Source organism: Chionomys nivalis, chromosome 5 (genome assembly GCF_950005125.1).
Source record: "Chionomys nivalis chromosome 5, mChiNiv1.1, whole genome shotgun sequence".
Taxonomy (NCBI): Eukaryota; Metazoa; Chordata; class Mammalia; order Rodentia; family Cricetidae; genus Chionomys; species Chionomys nivalis.
Window position 1 is genome coordinate 42,948,052 of NC_080090.1, and position 22,781 is coordinate 42,970,832.

The window sequence follows — 22,781 nt, forward strand, 5'->3', positions numbered from 1 at the left end:
ATAAGAAAGATAACCCTAAATAATCTGCAACAATCAGCTTTGTGTAGTCACAAGGTCCTGACCAATCAGCAAGCCTTGAGAGCCTTTGCAAAGATGAGGCTTTTACCTGGGAACTTAATTCACAGTTATAAGTTTATTCTTCTCACTTTATTTTTTTGGGGGGAGTGGGGTTTACTTTCATTTCTTCTTAAGATATGGAAATACAGTTTTCTTGTTTTTCTTTACTAAACTAGAAAGGAAACCAGAACGGCTCTGAGAGACCTCCTTCTGTTTTAATACAGAACTATATCAAAATCTTCTGTTACGTCAGAATTTTTCCTGATATAGAAAGTATTTAAGCACACACATTTCATGTGATATAAAACCTTTACATTAGTCATGCATTTAAAACTCAGGTATATTGAGATATGATTTATACAAATAAAAGTGTATCCCTCCTAACTGCAGAGTTTAATGGGCTTTGATAATGTATGCAAATTCTGTGGCAAAAATTCCACATGCCACTTGCCAGGCGGTTCCCTATCCTCCTGGCTCTTGGCAGTTGCTGATTTGTCCTGTTTTACCATTCCTGTGTCCTGGGGCAGTTTCCTTTGAGACGAAATACCCCATCTTGGCTCCACTTCTGGAGGGAGGCTGTTAAAGCTTGGAAAGCAAACCAAATTACTGGGCTCATAAATAACTCGTAAATCTCAAGAAGTTCCTGCAATGTCCAAGATCCACAAGGTGCACCCCATGGTTATACAAGCCTTAGGGACTGTTGGGGAGAAGAGCTCTTCTGGCCTGTCAGGCTGCCTGCAAGTCCCAAGGAAAGCTCCAGGGATGCTGCTTCTGAGTCATTCCCACAGCTCCGGTGCGTTTCTCAGTGATGCCTTTGAGTCACCCACGATCCTGTAAACAACCCAGACAAATTTACTAGCTTGCCAAGCTGGCCTTTCATGAAATTGTTCTCTTTGTTCTGTCTTCTGTGCCTTGTCCAGGGTGAGGCCTCATTCCTTACTGCAGGCTTTTCCCATCAGCTTGTGGGTTTCTCAGGGAGGTCCTGTGCCATTTGTTGGGACACTTTGCCTATAGAGATTCTACTGCTTTATCAAATGGAGCTGTGGGAATTGGTGAGTGAAGAACACGGAGAAAAGCATGGCATCAGGCTTAAAAAGGCACATAGACCAGAACTGAAGAGAAAAGAATCCACACATATACTGCCAGAGGGTTTTCAACAGATGAACTAAGAATAGACATTGGAAAAAGGCTGCCATCTTCAGGATAGAGGTAAAAATGAGAGGACATAGAAAGAACAAGACTAAGTTGGGCTGGTGAGATGGCTCAGTGGGGGTAGGTGCTTGACCATGAGCCTAACAGATTGGGCTTTATTTTCAGGATCCTACCAGGTTGCAGAAAGAATGGAGTCCTGAGGGTTGGTTTCTGAGCAACACACACACACACACACACAGAGAGAGAGAGACAGAGACAGAGAGAGAGAGAGAGAGAGAGAGAGAGAGAGAGAGAGAGTAGATCATTACCTCTCACCATAAAGAAGAGATGGAACAACTGAAGAAACCAGGAAAAATACTTCAGAACAGTAATCTTGGCAAACATTTTAATAAAATATATGTCCTGAAAAAGAAATACAATGAAAGCAAAAAAAAAAAAATGACAGACAAGGTTGCACCAAACTAAAACGTTTCTCTACATTGAAGGAAAAATAGAGTTATCCGTGACCCAGTCAATGGCAAGAAGAGGAGACCATGTTTGTAAACCAGTCATCTAAATGAGTGATGGACATCCATAATCCATGAGGCGCCCGATTCAATAACAATTACAATAATAATCACACCAGCAGCTAATATTAAAAGTGCTAATGATCTAGATGGCTCTTCTCAAGGGAAGATGCACAAATGGCCGAAAAGTGCATGGAAACAGTGGTCAGCAGCGTCGATTGTCAGGAAAGGATAACTCAAAATGACAACGAGATATTGTTACACACTTGTTCTAAATGGAATTTACAAAACAGACAATAACCCTCACCAAACTCAGGAAGGATACAGGCAAGGAATTGTGCTCCCTCCCTGTTCCCTCAGCCTCGAAAGGGTTTTCTACAGATGTGACACTTAGGGTGAGCGCTCAACAGCCACTCATTCTCGGCACTCAACACTACGGGTCTCGGAATTCACTGCTGCCCAATGCAAAAAAAAAAAAGAAGCTTCTCTGAGTAAGACTGAGAACAGTACTAGCCTACACACATCAACAAAGGCTTTTAGAAGACAGTTGGCAACAGAACATTTGGCTTAGGTCCCTCTGAGGGCCCATCACCTCTCAGCTATGGGCTTTGGACAAGGTTTATAGTGCCAGGCCTCAACTCCAATTAGAAAGTAGTTGGTTACCTCCATGATAGTCACGCCACTGTTGTACCCGTGGGTATATCTTGCCTGGTAGGTTGCTATTGTAGCATGCAGGATTCACTGCTGGGTGCCTTAGTCAGTATTCTATTGCTGCAAGGAGACACCATGACCACAGCAACTCTTATAAAGGAACAGCATCTAATTGGAACTTGCTTACAACTTTAGAGGGTTAATTGATGTATCATCATGGTGGGGAGCATGGCGACATGCAGGCAGGTGTGTGCTGGAAAAGTGAGAACTGGATCAGTAGGTGGCAGGAAGAGAGAGAAGCCCCTGGGCTTGGCTTGGACTTGTGAAGCCTCAAAGCCCACCCCCAGTGACACACTTCCCCTCGCAAGGCCACAGCACTCCAGCCTTCTAACCCCTCTCAAGTAACACCAATCCCCAGTGAGTGAGCACACAAATGGCCCCTATATGAGCCTCTGGGGTGATCCCTATTTAAACCACTACACAGAGTGAGATCATTGAAATCTTTTCTCCCCAGTGGCCTGAATAGCAACCATTGGCACTAAAGCTAGCTAGCAGGGAGGAAGATTCCTGGTCAGTTCCAACTTGGTTTCTATCCTGCAGCAAACTATGTGGGGTCTTCAGAAACAGTGTTTTAATATCTACTGAGGACAGGCAACTAGAGACAATAGCCTGTGATGTTTTGAAGTCCCCTGGGACATCTCTGACAAACAACTTGTCGGGAAGTGTCCTGTGCCTGGCACTGAGATAGTCATTCAATAACCAACACTTTCTGAGAACAGTGTTGTCACTGGAGCAGGGTACCTATATTCAAACTTCTTCTCTTTTTAAAATTATGTTTTGTTAGTTTAAAAGGTAGTGAGTTCCCGTAAGTCTTCTTTAGATATTGTTAGTTTTCACTAACCCATCCCACTCCTTCTTTCCCCCACGGTTCTCTCTTCCCTCCTTCAACCTTCAACATTTAGTGTTTCATGTCCCGTGTGTTCACTATTTTCTCTTCTCACTAAAAATAGTGAACACACGGGGCATGTATTTTTCTCCCATTCTTAGGGCCTCGCTTAGCTGAGTATCTTTTGCTGCACTAAAACCTTTTAATTTTACAAAGTCTCGTTTGTTGATTATTGGTCTTATTTTGTGAGCAACTGGGATCCTGTTCACTAAGTCCTCACATAGGCCGATCTCTTGAAGTGCACGCTTTTTCTTCTGGGAGTTTCAGCTCTATTGTCAAGGCCTTGATGCACTTGGAACTGATTTTTGTGTGGAGAGATAGGGATTTAGTTCTAGTCTTCCACATGTAGACGTCTTTGTAATGTTCCTTCCGTGTCTATTTTGTGTGTCCACTTGACACAGCTGTAGAGTCAACAGAGCAAGGAGCCTCAGCTGAGAAAATGCCTGAGTGAGATGGGTTGTAGGATGTGTTCTCATTTAGTTATCAGCGGGGGAGGGCCTGGCCTCTTGTGGGCGGTGCCAACCCTGGGCTGTTGGTTCTAGGTCCTATAAGAAAGTAGACTGAACCGGGTGCTGGTGGCACACGCCTTTAATCTCAGTACTTGGGAGGTAGAGACAGGCAGATCACTGTGATATTGGGTCTAGCCTGGTTTACAGAGTGAGTTCCAGGATAGGCTCCAAAGCTACAGAGAAACCCTGTCTTGAAAAACAAAACAAACAAAAACAAAGCAAAACAACAAAACAAAAAAAGAAGATGGCTGAGAAGGCCACAGGGAAGAAAACCAGTAAGCAGCACCCTTGCATGGCCTCTGCATCCGCTCCTGCCTCGAGGATCCTGCCCTGTTTGAGTTCCTGTTCTGACTTCTTCAGTGATGAACAGCAATGTTGAAGTATAAGCCAAATAAACCCTTTCCTCCCCAACTTGCTTTTTGGTTATGGTGTTTCTTTGCAGCAATAGAAACCCTAACTAAGACAAATTGGTACCAGCACAGTGGGGTGTTGCTGGGACAGACCTGAGCATGTTTGGGGAGGACTGTGGAAGGACTTTCAAACTTTGGACTAGAAGAGCCATTGAGTGTGAAGAGCATTGTGGGATGCTCTGTGGAACTTGGGGGATAAGAATGTCAAGAGTAGCCGGGCGGTGGTGGCGCACGCCTTTAATCCCAGCACTCGGGAGGCAGAGGCAGGCGGATCTCTGTGAGTTCGAGGCCAGCCTGGTCTACAAGAGCTAGTTCCAGGACAGGCTCCAAAACCACAGAAAAACCCTGTCTCAAAAAACCAAAAAAAAAAAAAAAAAAAAAAAAAAAAGAATGTCAAGAGTAGTGCAGAAGATGGAGGCCTGGCTTGCGAAGTTTTAGAGGGAGAGCTTACAGACTCTATCAAGGCCATTTGGTATATTGAGCTAAGATCCCATGGCTCTGGTTAGCTGGGGTTGAAGAGTCAGCTGCGATCAACATGATACCAGAACTACTAAACCAAAACCTTGCTTTGCTGAGATACTTCATGCGGATCAGCTGGAGCTAAGAAATTTGTGGTGATTAAGAAGAGACCAACATCACAGAGGTGAAATAAAATCTTCTGGGAAGTGTTTCCTGAGAGCACAGAGAAACTGTGTTCCAGAGGGCCAAAATTGTGCTTCGTTGGCAGCTGGACTTGGTAATGTAGAAGAGTTTTGAGGCTTGGCACCATGAAAGAGAGACCAGGAAAGGCCATTGGTGATGGTGCAGCCTCGGTGGCAGTCAAAGGCCCAGGACTGAAGGGATCATGAAAAGAAGTTGAGGCTTGGCACCATGCGCAGAGCCTATGAGAGGCTATTGGTGAAAGCGCAGCCCAGTTGCAGAAGACACCAATGTTTTGGAGATGCCAGTTCCATGGGGTGACCACCAAGAACAGCAGCAGCCATGAAATGGAGCCAGCTGGAGCATGGAAGACAAGCTGTGTGTGCTGCAGAGGGCAGAGCTGGAGAAGTGACCCAAGCCCTTTGGAGGAATCCAGAAGGTCATGAGTGGATCCTAAATATTTCACTGGAATTGCTTTAAGTTTCTCTCTTTTTAATTTGATTTTGGCTATTACTTGCTGTAAATTGCCTTTATTATGTTTAGGTTTGTCCCTTGTATCCTTGATCTCTTCAAGACTTACCATGAAAGGGTACTGGATTTTGTCGAAGGCTTTTTCAGCATGTAGTGAAATAATCATGTGATTTTTTTTTTCTTTCAATTTGTTTTTATGGTGGATTACATTGACAGATTTTTGTATGTTGAACCATCCCTTCATATCTGGGATAAAGCCTACTTGATCATAGTGGATGATCTTTTTGATGTGTTCTTGGATTTGGTTTGCTAGTATTTTATTGAGTATTTTTGCATCAATGTTCAAGCATAAAATTGGTCTGTAATTCTTTCTTTATTGGGTCTTTGTGTGGTTTGGATACCAGGGTGATTGTGGCCTCGCAAATGAACTGGGCAATGTTCCCTTTGTTTCTATTCTGTGGAATAATTTGGGGAGTATTAATATTAGCTCTTCTTAGAAAGCCTGGTAGAATTCTGCACTAAAATCTTGTCCAGGGCTTTTTTGTTGTTGTTGGGAGAACTTTAACAACTGCTTCTATTTCCTTGGGAGTTAAGGGTCTATTTAAATTATACATATATGAATGTGGAGAGTGTCTCCAATCCAAGCAGAAGGTGATTGGTTGCTCTCATAACTGCCATGCCACTGTTGCCCCAGTGAAACCATCTTGCCTAGTAATTTGGTATGCAGGGACCAGAGCCAAGTAAGAACACCAATGACTTCTTCCCCAGCAGCTTGTAGAGCATCTTCTGGTTCTACGTAACCTAGCCAGCTTTAAGAGAGTTTCTTAGTTTGAGATTGATTTCTTGATGTCCTTGATGAGCTAAAGGGGGTAGTGTCTTCAGTAACAAGGTCTTACCACCTAGCTTTGGTGAGGAACAAAACCAATCACCTTTATTGTTTTATGTATCTCTAGGGTCTCTCTGACCAATAATTTGTAGGGTGGGATCTCATGCTTGGTACTTAGATTTTTTATTACATAATCCATCTATTCCTGAAGCACTATTGTCCACTCATCTAAGATACCTCTTATCAAACTCACCCTTTTTATACTTTGTTTATAGCATTTACAAACTGGTGGATTTCCATAAGGTTTCTCCATAGATCCTCAGTTTTGATGAGCTCAATCTCAATTCTGCTCTTTCCTTCCTTTTGTTTCCACTCCATCCTTTAATCTGAAGTATACACCCTCCTGTCTGTTCATGTAATTTATGTTTTCATATCCTCTCTAATCATATTTTTCCCTGGAGTTGCAAGAGCACAGGGTTCCATATAGGTTTTTCATGTGTCTTCACTTTAGCTAAGCCTATCAGCTTCCTCACATCCCCTCCCTCTCTGTCTTTGAACCCCGCTGTCCCCAGCATTCCCTGTCTTTACTATTATTGTATTATTATTATTATTATTATTATTGTACTTACCCTCATTTCTCTTAGTGGGTCTGTCTCCAGTGACTGGTTTCTAATGACCTGTCTTGTATGTGTTAAATATACAAACATAAAAGACTCCAAGCTAGGAAACATATGAGAGAGAGCGTATTACATTTGTCTTTCTGTTCCTGGGTAACCATTCAATACAGTCCTTTCTAGTTCTGTTCTCTTACCTGTAATTTTATTATTTCATTATTCTTGATAGCTGATAGTTCACGTGCAGATGTGTACCATCTTCTCTGTGTCCATTTGCCAGTTCATGGACATTTAGGTGGAATCCATTTCTTTGCTCTTGTAAATAGAGCAGCAATGAACACAGGTGTGCAAGTATCTCTTTAGTAGACGTTAAGTCCTTTGACACATGCCCAGGAGTGGTATAGCTGGGCCATATGATAATTTTAGTTTTTAAAGACATTTCTAGACTGAGTTCCAAAGTGGCTGTACTAGTTTACACCCTCACAAATGTCCCTTTCTCCACAACATCACCACCATTGTTATCACTTGGATCCCATTTATTGTCGTTTGTAATCTCGATCATGACTATTCTGACTGGGCTAAGATGAAGCTGAAATGTTTGTTTGTTTTTAGTTACAAAATTTAAAAATATTATGTGTTTGGTTCCCGTGGAAGCCAGAAGAGGGTGTTTGATCCTCTAGAGCTGAAGTTATAGACAATTGTGAGCTGGGATGTGGGTGCTGGGAACCAAGCCTTGGTCTTCTGCAAAAGCAGTAAGTACCAGTAACCTCTGAGCTATCCCTCCACTCCTTGAGAGAGAATCTTTATTTTACTTAATTTTAATGTATGTGTGTTTTGCCCACGTGTGTTTCTGTGTACCACATGTGTTCTTTGGGCTCATGGAGGCCAAAAGAAGGGATAGAAAATATCCCAGAACTGGAATGACAGATGGCTGTGGGCTGCCATGCGGGAGCTGGCCATCAAATCAGGTCCTCTGAGGAACAGCTAGTGTTCTCGGCTGCAGATATGGAATCTAAAAGTCCTTTTACTTTGTGTGTATCTGATAATCAAGGCCATTAAACAGTTTTCCCAGAGGGGTTAGTAGCCATTTGTATTTCTTGTTTTGAGAACTTTCTGTTCAGTTACATAGTTCATGCTCCAGGGTATGGTCCCACACCCACGAAACTATGAATAGCACAAATTGGATGGCGGGGGGGGGGTTGTTAAAAAACGGGAGGTGACGTTGGAAGGGGTGGGAGTGGATCTAGGAGGAGTCAGGGAAAGCAGAGTGGATATAATCCATACACTGCACCTGCCCCCGAGACTGGGATTGCAGGCAGATACTCTCACACTCCCTCCAATAGTCGCTCTCCTTTTGTGCCTTGCACACTCTGCCTTCAGGAGTGATGGTGTTTTCTATTTCACCATGCCTGCTTCAGGATTCCTGCCTTTATGAGAGGCACCTGCCAGACAGCCTAGGCAGCTGTTTGGGGAAAGAAATAGGTTCATACTGTATTTGACATAAAGGGACATCTGGAGGTTGCGAGGCTGATTGCATTGGGGGAAGAGAATATGACAAGCTGGATGTCATCAATTCTTGCAAACATATAACTCATAACTACCATTTTAGGAGAAAAAGTTGCACCAGCACATTTTTATCTTGCTTGTCACCCGCAGGCATTTAACGTGGTCAGAACCCAATCATGCTTACTTTGATAGGCTTCCAAAATGAGCCATTGTCCCAGCTCCAGGGCCTCCTGAGGCACCACATAGAAGCTGCTGAGGTCTTACACATGGAGAAGTTGCTGAGATCTTACAGAAGGGCTTCAAAATGCTTGCCCCATGCTCTGACTATTTCAAGGTCCAAGTCTATCCTCTTCACTCTCCGGATAAAATCAGGGCATTGAACAAAAGCGCCCTGGAACATAGGAGAAGGATTAATTCGTTGCAGAACATAAAAAAATGTTCTGTTCCCCTCTGAGCTGTAAATTGTTGTCGAAGTCATTTAGACTGCTTGCTGGCTGTAGATCCTGGCTGTCTTATTACTCAGCCAAGCTGATTAAGACTAATTTTGGTTAAAACAAGTTTGTGCCTGGGCAAACAACCAGCACACACAGTCTCAACCAGGCAAGTCCATTGAGACTAAGTTTATGATACAGATTCTTAATAAGTCCTGGGATGTCCAACAGCATCCTGATGAGCCAACAGCATCATCATGTCCCCAGCACGTTAAACTGCCCTGTAATTTATTTGGCTGTATTTCCCCCCTTGAGAGTCAGTCTTTGGTTCGGGCACATCATTCTCGCTGGTAACGGCTCAGCTGAGCTGAGCTGATTCATAGCTTCACAGAGGTTTCCTAACGAGCTTCTTAGATGATTGTTTCAAAAGGGGAAAAAAATCCCAGCGAGACAGATGGTAGACTTTATTTTTTTCTGGCTCTCTTGAATTCACATAGAGTAATTGTACATTGAAGGCAAGTGTCACACAAGCCAAATCCTCCTGCGGCTCACCTCCCATGTGGGAGTGGAGAGAGCAGGCCTCTGAGGACACAGATAGATTTTAGAGGCTAAAGCATGAGGGCCAGTGACAAAGGTGTCTCTCAAGCTTTTTATTCTCGTCTTCCCACAGCCCAGGTTCAGTCCTGGTCCTGTTTCTGTGTACCATGGATGACACTAACGAGACCCAGTGGCTTAGCACTCTGATGAGTAGCCTGGCTAATAAACGTAAGTGCTTCTAGATCAGAAGTTTCTAGAAATTTGACAGAGATTTAAGGGTCCCTAGAAACAAATTCATCTTGAGTGGTGTGGGGTGCTAAGTGGGCAGATGTGTCCAACACTCTTTCTGAATGACAGGCATTTTACAGTAAGTACTGTAGGCACAGAAATAGCCTCCAAGCAAGAAGTAGCCCTTCCCTTTCCATTTTGCTTCCCATGGTTATCACCTAGATTTTCTCTCTCTCCTTGTGAAGTCTGGTTCTGACTGGGCACCTCACAATGTGCTATGTAGTCATCCAGTGACTGTCACCCTGTAATGTGGGTGGGAGAACCTGGCAGCTCTCTGGGTAGGTGGGGAAGCCTCTGGTGCAGGGACTCGAGTTAACCATCCTCCTCATTTCAGGATGCTCAAATCATTTATGCTCATATCTATGTGCAGCGTTGGTGGATGTGTCTATTGGGTTTCATCTCTGTTCTGCTTCCTAAGCAAGGCCAAACTGACCTCAGAAACTTTTCTCTGGAGGTATCCTGAATGGGTATAAATGTTTCTCCCAGAAGACATAGGTTGTTGAATAAAAATCTTAGCGCCAGATGTGAGAGACCTGCCTCAGAGTTGTTTGTCAGGGAAGCCAAGAGGCTTCCTAAACAACATAGGTTATTATCATTGCTCTTGATTTTCAACATCACTAGATGGCAAGATTCTATCGCTGAAGACACCATATAGGTTGGTTATAGGATATAGAGAGATCATACTGGAACTGACCTGGATCTTCCTCCTTGCTCACTCACTAGCTCCCACAACGTTAGAAGGTGCTATAGAAGCTTTCTGGGGGAGGATAAGTCACAGTGGGCCCTGTACAATACAATACCAATCTGCCAGACAAGCTATATTACCTGGTGAAATAGTGGTATGGCTGTTAGGGAGTAACCAAACACTTTCTAGTTGGTTACATTTGAAATCTGCTCCACAGGAGGGCTCCATGCCTCAGACTAAAAACCTGCTTAAAAAGTCCATGGCTGGCCAGGCGGTGGTGGCACATGCCTTTAATCCCAGCACTCAGGAGGCAGAGGCAGGCGGATCTCCTTGAGTTCGGGGCAGCCTGGTCTATAAGAGTTAGTTCCAGGGGGCTGGAGAGATGGCTCAGAGGTTAAGAGCATCGCCTGCTCTACCAAAGGTCCTGAGTTCAATTCTCAGCAACCACATGGCTCACAACCATCTGTAATGGGGTCTGGTGCCCTCTTCTGGCCTGCAGGCATACACAGACAGAATATTGTATACATAGTAAATAAATAAATATTTAAAAAAAAAAAGAGTTAGTTCCAGGACAGGCACCCAAAACTACAGAGAAACCCTGTCTTGAAAATTAAAAAAAAAAAAAAAGTCCATGGCTGGGCGCAGATGATAGACCACAGGGGGCAGGACACTCACTGCTGTTGTTTGGCTAACTGTTCCTGTTGTCAAAAATGTCTTCTAAATACTTATGTTTAGACCACAGATTTAGTGTTAATTTCAACCTGGGTTGGGGAATGTTTCTTTTTGTAACAGGTAGTGGTTAGCATAGAGACTCATAACAAGTCCAAAGGCTGAGGATAAGTGACATTGAGCAGTTAGCCCTGAAATGGGACATCTGTATCAATACTCTCCAAGGTTCAGGGACTATTGTGGGAGAGGACCGGAAGAACATAGGAGCCAGAGGCTGAGAAGTCTTATGCAATGCTGTCTTCTGGGCAGGACGTGGCTGCTGGACACATCACCTCAGAGCAGCTCAGGTTGCCCAGACCCAAGCAAGGGTGCAGCATCTCTCACTGTCTGATGAATCGTCCTCTATGTCTCCTCAGACCCTCGAGGAGGGAATGGTCGGTAATTTTTGCCTTATGAACATCTTGATATGGGTGGGGTGCACCTGGCCTGTAGGAGGGTAAAAGGTAGGGGACTTGCCGAATTTCCACCAGTCAAGGACATATTTAGTTTACTTGTCCTGGATTTTATGGCCTCTAGGCACAATTTAGTTTCCAATCCATTTTTAGGACCTTTGCCAGATTTAGGAACTCTTTGATCATGAAGGCCAGGCAACTGTGAGACCCCAGAGATATGGGCAATCTGAATCTGGAATATCTGGACCTGAGTAACTCAACAGTTTTGGTTGCCTCTAGATGGGTGGCCTGGTGGAGTTTTGGTGACCAACTGTCTTTTGCTAACAGAAGATGGTATGAGTCTCTCCTGGTGAGAACCATTGTCCATTTGCCTTATGTTTTGCATCTTCCCTTTTTGCTCTTTTGGTATCTTTGTGTATAGGCTGGACTCAGAGCATTTCAGGTTTGGGTAGAATAACCAAGATCCGGAGAGACCCAGATGGTTCTAGGGTTATCATTCTGGTGGCTGCCAGATTTCTGTTGCCCTCTTTCCTTGGACCCCTTTGACACACGTTGCCACGGATGATGGCTACTTCTATTGGCAGCCATATGGCTTCCAGTAGGGCCAGTATTTTTTTCTTTGATTTTGATTTCCCTTTCAGCTTAGGTGAGGAGCCCCCCTCTCTCTGTAGAGAGCCCATGGGCATGGCCTATGTCAAATGCATACTGATTGCCTGTGTACACAGAGATGGCTTTTCCCTGGGTTGATGTCAGAAGCTCTACCTTTTGTGCTGAAGTCCCTCGGTTGAGAACGGGACCCAGCTATCCTGTTGAAGCTGATAACTGTGACTCCAGGAAAACCTGGTTTTACCTTGAACAAAACAGCTCCCATTTTGTACCTCTTCAGTTCTGATGGATCGAACCACATCAGTCACTTTCAGGAAGTGTGGACTTTGGTGACATCAGAGCCCAGACTGGAGGCTGGAGGCTCAGGGCTACCGGCCCCAGAGTGGAGGAGCAGATAGGCAGCAGCTACAGTTGCAGGGGCAGCAGCAGCTGGGGCTGGAGCTGAAACTGCTCGGGTCCATCTTTCACAGTTACTGCAAGCAACTTCTGTACTGTCCGCACCTGCTTGGATGAGAGCTCCTTCTGACCGGAGCTGGAGGGGTGGGGGCAGCACCTGGACACATCTTTCCTCACGAGGTTGATGCCAGGGACCCTGTTTGTATCCACTGAGACTTCATGGTGTCATACTCCGCTGTGTCCCGCATCTGGTCCTTAGACTCTCATGACCCTAACTTGTTTGCTGTCTTGGACTGGTTCTGCTGGGTTATCGTCTGGCCGCAGGTTGGCTGGGCTGAAGTAGGAAGTTTTACAGAATCGAATATGGGGTTAGTTCAGGAGAAGTTGCCCAATAATTCATTATTTGGGCCTTGGACATCCACCTCTCTAGGAGGGCCACTAGAGTGCAGGATGATTAGCAACAGTTCTTGGCCCCAAATCAGTTTGTCAGCTCTCTCCCCCTTCCCTTTTCTTCCCCTCTCTTACTCCCTCCTTTCATTCTTTATCTTTTTTTTTTTTTTTGTATGGCTGTAGTGGCAACTGCTCACAAACAAGCCAGCCAACCAACCAGCAGGATCGAAATCAAGTCCTTGGGACAGGTAGACTACTGGCCTCTTCCAGGGTCCCAGAGCCTGGGCAAAGCCTCTCTTTGTAATCACTTACATATGATGGGGAGTCCTTTCTCCTCTTCCTCTCCTGGTGTTTCTGGCTCCTCCTTCAAATCTCTTTTATATTTTGTTTTGTGTTTCTTCTACAAAGTCATAGTTACTGTAATTTTTTAAGATATTATTTATTTATTTGATTTTCAAGACAGGGTTTCCCTGTGTATCTCTGGCTGTCGCAGAACTCACTCTGTAAACCAGGCTGGCCTTAAACTCACTGAGATCAGCCTGCCAAGTGCTCCCAAGTGCTGAGATTAAAGACATGCACTACCACCCAGATATTGTAAATTTTTGGGCAATCCCCAATAATTGGGATCTATTCATACTCTCAAACCCTTTCCATTTTTGAAGTTTCTTTTCTAATGTCTGGGGCTGTCTGCATAACAAAAGCAGTGCTTTCGAGCAGCTTCAATCCTAAAATGAGCCTGTGAAACTGTCCAGGACCTCTTTACCTTGGTTGGAGTTTGGGTCCCAGGGAGATGGCACAAGGGGCCATCCACTCTATCTGGGCTGCATCATGTAGCAACAATCTCCTGCTTAGCCCAATGGCGGCTTTTCTATGCTTTTCAGAGAAGGGTGGGTTCTGACTTTTCCAATGATACAGATCATTGGTTGAAAAGAGACATAAACCATGAAAGATGATGGAATGGAACTTTCTTGTCTCTCTAGGAAGCTGGGGAGCCCCTTCTCTTTCCCCCGATGCAACTAGCTATTTATAGCAACTCAGGGGTCTATTTCCTTCTCCTTGTATGCACTTTGCTTTCAAGTACATGAAAAATGGCAGAGGAACATGGATGAGAGGCCCAGTCCCTTCCTGTCTCCACACAGAGAATGGTATCAGGATTCTGTGGGTCAGAGTCAGGAACAAGAAGGGGAAGGTCATTTTCCTTCGTTGTGACTGAGAGAACAGGAAGATGTTTGGGTTTCTCTGGGTGACTTGGCCAAGCCAAAAAGGATTTGGATCCCCAACAAGGGGACAGAGGTCTCTCACTAGAGAAAGCCACTGATCAACATTGGGAAACTATTTGGGGTGACCAGTCTCCTAGTCACTTCCTTCCAGATGGCCTAAACCCTCATGGGGCCATCCAGCTCCCAAGATGGCCAATAGATTTCACAAAAGGTCTGGCATTTTCTATGTTAGGAACAGTTATCCCACCTGTTCTTATCAGCAGCGCCCCCCCCACCCCCTTGGGTTGCAGCAAACCTCACCATGGTCCACAGTGGCCTCCTCCAGCTGTTGCAGCTGGCATCGCCATAGCAATAGTAGCAGTTGCTGTCACTGCCGCCAGTCACTGCTGGAAAGCAGGGCAGGGTTGGGGGAAGGGCACAGCCCCTGAGCCTGCAGGGAATAACATCTCAGGGCAGCCAGTCCCAGTACAGCTCACCCGCCCTTCCGTTTTAACTATGTCTAACTAACAGAACGGACAGAAACACACAAAGGAACACATAGTAAAGACAACTGGGGGTGGCCACTGTATATCATCCATTGAGCAGACCAGGGAAGTCCAGCGCCATCTCACACGGATCCTGGGCACTGAATCAGTGGCTATGACCATCCTGCCTCTCCTTTGTGTCCTAAACGAAGGTACCAATAACCATTCTTACTCCTGGAAGAGACAGATCAGGTGACTTGATCTTGTTCCCTTTTGGGCTGGAAGCGTCAGATTCTTCTGAAGGGTTAGTCAGCCCTCCATCAAAAGGAGTCCCGGGGCCCTGGAACTTATCAGGTTGTGCACTTCCTGGGATTTCCTTGACCTCTTCACTCTTACCCACTCTGAGATCTCTGGTGGCTTGAGTTCTGGTCTCTGGGGATCTCACTTGGGCCTTCAGAAGTGTTGTGAGGCATCTGTCAGAGAAGAGCATTCAGACACAGATTTAAGCCAATAAAAAGTCTTTATTAGACAGCCAATGACTATGCTGGGTGTTCAGGACCTCTGTACAGTCCCAAGCTTTTCTCAGGGTGAGCTTTTAAGCACAAAAAGAACCCCTGGGTTGGCCCACCTCAATTAGCAAGAATAGTTAGCCAGAAGCAGAACTACATAAGCCAAAAAGCAATGTTAGTACATTTAGAGACTTTCCCAGAACTATGGACTTTGATGGATTAGGTCTTTGTTCTATTTTTGACAGGCTTTGCTGCCTATACACTGGGTTCCAAGGCCTGAATGGTTCTCCCATCATGGTGTCAGTTATGCTAAGGTCTGGGGACCTGTTACTTGGGTTATTAACAAAGGAAGAGGACATGAAAGTATAAGGGGAAATTTTGTAGAGGGGAGAGTGCGTAGGAGAGGACCTGGGGAATATGATCAAGACCGTGTGTGTATATGAAATTGATAAAGAATGAATAAAAACATTAAAAAAATCTTCTCAGTTCTTTGAAACTAAACAGACCGTCTCTCCAGCCCTCGTGTCTGTGATCTTGTTTCCTTATCCACACCTTTCGTGACTTCTAATTTCCATTGCTATAAGTCCTCCTTCTATTACGCATCACAGCTTTCCCAAAAGTTGACTCCCAGATGCTCATAGGACAAAGCACCTTAGTGTGTGATGGTGCTTGCCTTTAATACCAGAAGACAGGGTGGGGAGAGGCAGAGGCAGGCCAATCTCTGTGAATTCAAGACCAGCTAGGGCTATACAATGAGACTGTCTCAAAAACTGAAAACGAAAATACCTGTTGGCCAGGCCCCTAGAAGCCATGGGATAATAAATAAGAAATAAAAAAGAAATCACTGTTCATGCTATCACCCCAGGGAGTGCATTTGCAAGGGATCTGGTCTGCTGAGGGGGTGAGGTAGCCTTTCTTTGTGTGTGTGTGTGTGTATTTTGCAGTGGGGTAGCTGAGCAGTTTTGGAAGGTAAGCAGCAAACGCCACCACAGCAGGGTTGCATTGCCCTCTTGTCAGAAAACCCAGGCTTTCTTATCTGCTTCGGAGGGTTGGAGGTAGAAGGAAGGAACGGGGCAGGATTCCTAGGACAGAGCAGGTGTTCTTACAAGGCTGGCCAGCATCGTACAACCCGACATTGCGATGTTGGTAATGACCTGGGGTTGGGAAGCAAAAACACCCGGCATATCCTTTTGGGAGGCTGCCGGGACTCTGAAGCGCCAAGTGACCACAAAATGACGTTCTGTCAAAGCGCGGGGAAAACAGGTGAGCTTTCTGAAAACCAGCAAGAAGGTCACTTACCAGTGAATATCCCTCAGGGATCGCAGGCACTCCACCTAGGCTGTCTTATTATCACACAGGTCCTGTCTGGCTTTAGTGTAGGCAGGGAAACGAAACCTTGGAGTCTTTAGGGCTCAGAATACCCATGGGTAGAGTCACACAACCCGGAGAACACCCAGGCACGTGTGTGTCTGCTGTGAGCTGCAGCTCTGTTGGACTTGGAGTAGCGCAGTTGATTGGCTCTCTACTCGCCCCCATCTGTGTGCCCTAGAAGGTCTGATTTTGTTATTCTGAAGATTTCTTTTTCTTTTCTAAATGCATCTTGCCTTTCTCATGGCAGCTCATTGTGTGCAAGAAAATGAAAAGGAAGCAGTGCCAACAGCCTGAAATACCACACCTTTCGCTAACAGCCTGAAAGACTATATAGTCTTCATACCCAAAGGCCTCAAACTGACATTCCACACGGGGGAAAAAGTTTCCACTGACTTCTACAAAGTGTCAGACAATATTTTCCTTGATTGAACCACCCCCTGTTCTGTGGAGTAGCCCCTTTTTCAGACCCCAGGATGCTTATATCAAAGTGTCCTTTAAGGTTCCTCGCTTGGGGACGGACAGCCTAAGAGTAAAAATGTCCTGTCCTTGAGGACAGGAGGGTAAATTGTTAAAGTAAAAACCTCTGGCCTTAAACACAGCTGGAGATAAATTGCTCCAGGGCATTTTCTCAAGGCTCAGAGATGCTACTGCTTCTCTGGTGATAGAGGTGTAAGCACAGTGGGAAACATAAGCTGGAGTTCAGAGGTGAGAAGTCCAGCCTTGGAGAAAGGTTTTATCGAAAACTCGAGTTGACTGTTTTTCCTGGGTACCACGCTGTTATCTGTATGATGTCACGTGTTCTTATCCTAAGGCGTGGTCTTCACTGCTCTGGATTCCCTGTTGTGAGAACTCTGACCTCCTTAATGGAGCTTCCTTAGGTTTCTGCTGGACAATTTGATGCTGTTTGTCAGTCAGTCCGTCTGTCTGTGTATCTCACCCCTGACCCACATGCTCCCCGAAGGTGAACTTGACCATCTTAGTAGATTCACCGTGTAGTCGAGATCCCTTCCCTGCCTCAGTGCTGAGGTGAGAAGAGTAGGCAGCCCTTCTATCTAGAACTATTTAAAGAAAGAGACAGGCAAATATATCCATTGTAGCTTTTTCTTTTTTACTTTTTTAGAATTTAAGCTTATGAGTATTTATGCCCACTATATTCATAATTACAATTTAATATCTGCATACAAAAGCTATGTAAAAATCCATTTTTCCCAAATATACAAATTTTCTTTTTGGATAGTTTAAAACATTTTGATCACAGATTCCAACAATTTTAGGCTGAAAAAAATATCACCAATCTAGCAATAGCACTTAACACTGTCTGCAAAACTCAAATCTCCCGCTGACTGTAAACCTCTCTATTCTGTACCATGTTGTTTTTCCTGATTCTCAGGGCAATGAAACATTATGGAAAAAAGAATCGTCTTCTCTGACGAAAGCGCGGAGAACGACTTTGGCTATATGACGTCAAGTGAAAGATGCCAAGGTCACAAGGAACAACCAAAGGGACTAAGTGACACAAGGCCACATGGATGCGCTTGTGCCCTGACCCCTTCCCCATCTGTGCATTGGCTGGCCTACAGCCTCTTCCTGTGTCTCACGTTGTGCTCTCTTGAGTACTGTCCCCCTCCTCAGAGGAGAGACTCACATTTGATTGTCTTGTGCAGAAGGTGGGTCAGCTTGAGCTGTGCAAGACAAAGCCACAATCAGTGTTCACCTGCACACTATTGCTCCTGAAGGAGGCATTAATTAATGTGGAAACACACGAGAAATGTGTAATTTTTTCATGTGCAAATATTTATACAGCACAGTAAAAATTCTGCGATAAGGCCAAACCTTTTTTCTCCCTAGCCTTTTTTTTGTATGTGTGTGTGTTTTTAATGTCTTTTTTTTTATTTTAAAGATTAAAGTAAAATGTTTCAATTGTAAAAAATACACACCGGGCAAATCCTTACCTGGATAATAAATATCTACATCACAGTACAATAAATTTCTTCTCTATAAAATTTAAATATGGACCAGTCTATCACTATCAAAAGAAACACTATGCTAATGTTTCCATATTATTAAAATAACAGGAAGTTGTGAGCTTATTAGAGGACCTGATGCCATTGCCATTGGAAAGGGCAAACAGATTCAATTGTCTGTCATCTCTCATTTTGAGGAGGACCTGTGGTTTGGTTCTTCACTTAAATTAAGTTCATGAAAAAGGTTTAGCCTTACAAAATGCTGGCTACATCTCAAAAACCATAAGACTGATTTCATAACTCATGACTCATGCAACAAAAGGTCCATATGACACGGATAGGTTTGAGTTCCACAGAATGAAGATGTCTTACCGACAATGACATGCTCTGAAGAGGCCCAGCAGGTCTCAAGGCTGGGATGGGGAGGGTTGAGTGTGAGGAGAGCAAGGCTTGGGCGCCAGCCCGCAGGTTAACATGAGAAGGGACCCTGCAGAGAGGAGCCAACCTCGCTCTCCCCGAGATTGCACTAGGATGGAGGTGGGTGGCACTGGGGCCACAGACTGGGGACGCCCTGGGCTGAGGCTCCCACAGGGCGCATCACCGAGGACTGAGGCTCATCACACTAGAAGAAGCTCAGAGGCGGCACAAGGTGTTTTCAGCAGAATCAGAGGAGAAAAATTGTTCTTCTTTCTTCCAGTTTCTGGAAGTTCTGCACATTGACGATGAAGTGCAAAGTGCACTTGAAGGGACAAACACATGTATGTACACATGTGCACACACACACATACACACACGTCTTTTGCATGTGCACAGCCTTCTCATCCATACCTATGATTTATAAGTGAGCATCCCAGTAGGATGGGCATGTTCTCCTTGACTGGAATGTCTCCCCACAGTGGGGCAGATGCGAGGGCTCTTTCCACTACATCCACACTTGATTTGAAAGTCTGGACAAGATTAGAAGAAAAATGCTTTGTAAAAAGAAAAGAAAAAAAGTTGGGAGCCAATTCCTCAAAATCTAATTTCATAAAATGGAGTTTCCCGGAGGAGGGCGTGACTTGAGTCATTCTGACTGCCTGCTGTTCTTATTCCTTTCTGCCAGAAGACTGAAGCTCGCATATCTTATTCAGTATGAATGTTTTGCCTTCAACTTTGTGAGGGCAGTGTCTGCCTCTTGAAGGTGAGCCTTTGCGTACAGAGTGAGGACCACGTGCTGGGGCTGACTGGGGCTGACCAGATGCCTGAGGGCTGGGCTAGTGCTCAGTGGTCATTAATCCCCACAGTGCCCTGAAAGACCCTGGGTCCAAAACCCTGCAGTAGTGCTGGAACCCAGGTGTCTGACGTTCTTTGGAAACTGTCAGTCAGGAAACTTCCCTGGAAACGCTGGTGTCCCAGGAGTCTGTGCCCCTGTGCAGGACTCACCTGCGGGCTCCCTCTCTCTCCTCTTGGAAGGAGAACTTGCCTCACAGCAAGCTTGTTTTTATTGTCTGGACAGAGGTCCTCCAGGAGAGTCGACAGGGAGAACAGATGTTTAATGAAGTTTGTGAGGGAGGAGGCTGGCTACAGGCTGTCTGGGAAAGCAAACCCTTGACAGATGTTCGAACATGAATCAATGGGGCTTCTTGCTTCTATTTTAATCTCTGCACCAAGTTCACAGCGCATTCTGTCTAAACGCGTTAATGCTGGAGCATGCCTTCTCCTGAGGCTATTCCCACGGACTCTGGAGACTTTCAAAGTTGCATGCACCTTCTCTTCCAAGGCCATTCTGCCTTCCTCTGAGGCAAATTCTCATTTCCTTAATTAAAAGCCAAATACATTCCTTAATTGTGAATGGGTCTTGCTTTTTGTCTGATAAAGCTACGCATTTGAATATAAAAAAAAATAGTTCAAGGATCACTCCCTCCCCCCCACTTACTGGAAAGTCATCCAACAGAGAAAGTAAGAGGGATTTTAGGGGACTGACTTATTTATGCAGTAAGAAAATTGGAACTGTAAGGTCCTAAACGGACCAGGCCGTAGAGCACGACCTAGAACTCCGGTGCCCTGACGTCCAGTGAAGCCAAGTATGCTCCGAAAGCCTAAAAGAGGCAAGTGAGTGTCCTCACTCTTCACAGTGACTTTCTGTCCTTGGTTTTTAGGTAACGCTTGCTGATATGGCTTGTTTTCCCCAATATTTCCAGGATAAGGCAGTGAAAGGCAGGCAGAGGGACAGTTTATATCTGCGATGTCAGTGAAGAATGGGGTACATTCAGTTGCATGGGTACATTCTTTGCCCGTCTGCAGAGAAGTTGTCATGATTTGGTCATTGGGGGTAGGCTGGACAGCAGTGGTGACAGTGTGTCCTTATGCATGGTCGGCCGTTGTTTTATGGGGACTCTTGGCCAGTGCAGTGATGTATAAAGGTACAGAAGAGCTAGCGTTTAGAGAGAGTCAAGCTGTTTACCCCCACAGAATGTGGCCGGGAGGTGGGGGCTGGGGGGTATTCGTGGATAATGTAAGGAGCTTATGAATCCAAGACTGGGGAGAGCATCCTCTGGTCATCGGACAGCCTACACCCATGAGGAGTGCATTTCCTTCGAAGCAGAATGTTCCTGCCCTGATCTTTTTCCAGGAATTTTGTCACATAAGACTGGAACTTCAACACGTGTGTCTCTCCCTGATCGGAAGATCTAAGCCATAGGGAAATGTTATCAGCTCAACAGACAACCTGGATAAAGACCTTGGTGAGCTGGGGGAAAGAACTGGCTCAGAGACCACTAAAAAGAGACAGCGCTTCTGTAAACAGGCTTGAGCTTTGTGGGAATGGCTTGTGAATCTATCCAAGCTGTGAAGACACCTTCTTGCTCAAGGTGGTACACCACGTGCACTCTGGAAACCATGCCTGTAACATTGATACAGATTCCCAAGCTCTCTGGCAGGCTGAGAAAAAGATTGTCCTTGTGGCCTTGAACCAGTAAAACACCTGCCCATCTTCAAGTCATGCTCTTGTCCAGCTTGAAGGACGTCACAAGGCCATGGGAAGGATAGCTGATTCCTTATGGTGTGGCTATTCCCGCACGTTCCAAGTCACATTGCTTGGAGAGGAAGGGTTCTGGAAATGGTGAGCTCCTGGTAGCATCTGCTCCTACCCTTAGACACCGAAAGCCACGCCCAGCCCAAGGGGGCCCTTCCTCTGCCAGCTCCGCCCTGCAAACATCAGAACTGGATCAAGATGACTGTGGTCTTGGTTTTAAGGCTTCTTTAGTCTTCTGCAGTGCCATTTGGCTTGCTCGAGTCTCTCTGACCAGGGAGGGACAGATGGGAGCTGGTGATGGCTTGGTGCTGGTGACATAATGATTGTCCCCCACCCAACCCTTCAAAGCATTCACAGTAAGGACTGGTGAACAGAATGCAACAGTTACAAAGATCCACATTCCAGAGACGACGTCATCCCAGGCTGTGCCACTGATGACCCACTGACCCCCAACGATCCCACCCGACACAAAGGAACGAGAAAACGACAACGAGAAGGACTGAGGCGGAGGCGGGAAGAAACGACACCCAGTAGCGCGGCAGGAATGACAAGAACCTGTCCAGTCCACTTAGTCCTCAAAGACTTCCAAGAACAGAGGGGGGAAGAGCTCCGTGGGGCACTCCACCTTCATGTGGAGGAAGCGGCTGGCATGGCAGGCTCCAATCATCCGCAGGTCTGTCACCTTCATCAGGAGTTTGGGCCAAAAATGTGTCACATGGTGCTTTCGGTAATTGATATAGTGTTCAAAGGCCAACAGGAAACTGTCTTGGTATTTCTCGATTCTCTCAACGCAGGCCAGTCCTGGGCGATCTGAGGGGAGGAAGAAGATGGAGATGAATTCAGAGGTGGAAGGAGGGAGCTTGCCTGATTCAGTTCCAGATCCGGGGACTTCTCTGCTCCTAGGAATGAGTGAGAATGCAACACGGACTATAGAGTACCAGAGGACAAGGTGACGGTTGAATGGAGAGCTCTGGTTGGGGGTGGGGTGCAGTGTTGAGATGGATAAACCTGGTGGTGGTGGGGTGCAGTGTTGAGATGGATAAACCTGGTGGTGGTGGGGTGTAGTATTGAGATGGGTAGATCTGGTGGTGGTGGGGTGCAGTGTTGAAATGGGTAGATCTGAAGGTGGGGTACAGTGTTGAGATGGGTAGATTTGAAGGTGGGATGCAGTGTTGAGATGGGCAGATCTGAAGGTGGGGTACAGTGTTGAGATGTGTAGATCTGGTGGGGGTGGGGTGCAGTGTTGAGATGGGTAGATCTGGTGGGGGTGGGGTGCAGTGTTGAGATGGGTAGATCTGGTGGGGGTGGGGTGCAGTGTTGAGATGGGTAGATCTGGTGGGGGTGGGGTGCAGTGTCGAGATGGATAAACCTGGTGGGAGGGTGGGGTGCTACTTCCTGGCAACCACAATGTGAGCAACTTCATTGTTTCCTGCCATGATGTACTTCTTTACCACATGCCTGACAGCAATGGAGCCAGCCGACTGTGGGCACAGCCTCTG

General features: G+C 45.7%; 1 protein-coding gene across 5 annotated transcripts in view; it reads right to left on the reverse strand.

The window, feature by feature from the left end:
• Positions 1-17,426: 17,426 nt before the first annotated feature.
• Positions 17,427-22,781, reverse strand: part of Thrb (thyroid hormone receptor beta) — a 325,505-nt gene continuing 320,150 nt past the window's right edge. For all 5 annotated transcript variants that reach the window (XM_057770131.1, XM_057770129.1, XM_057770128.1 and 2 more), the window contains one exon: positions 17,427-22,092. In XM_057770131.1, the coding sequence (XP_057626114.1) occupies positions 21,851-22,092 (242 nt within the window). In that variant the 3' untranslated portion in view covers positions 17,427-21,850. The remainder of the gene's footprint in view (positions 22,093-22,781) is intronic.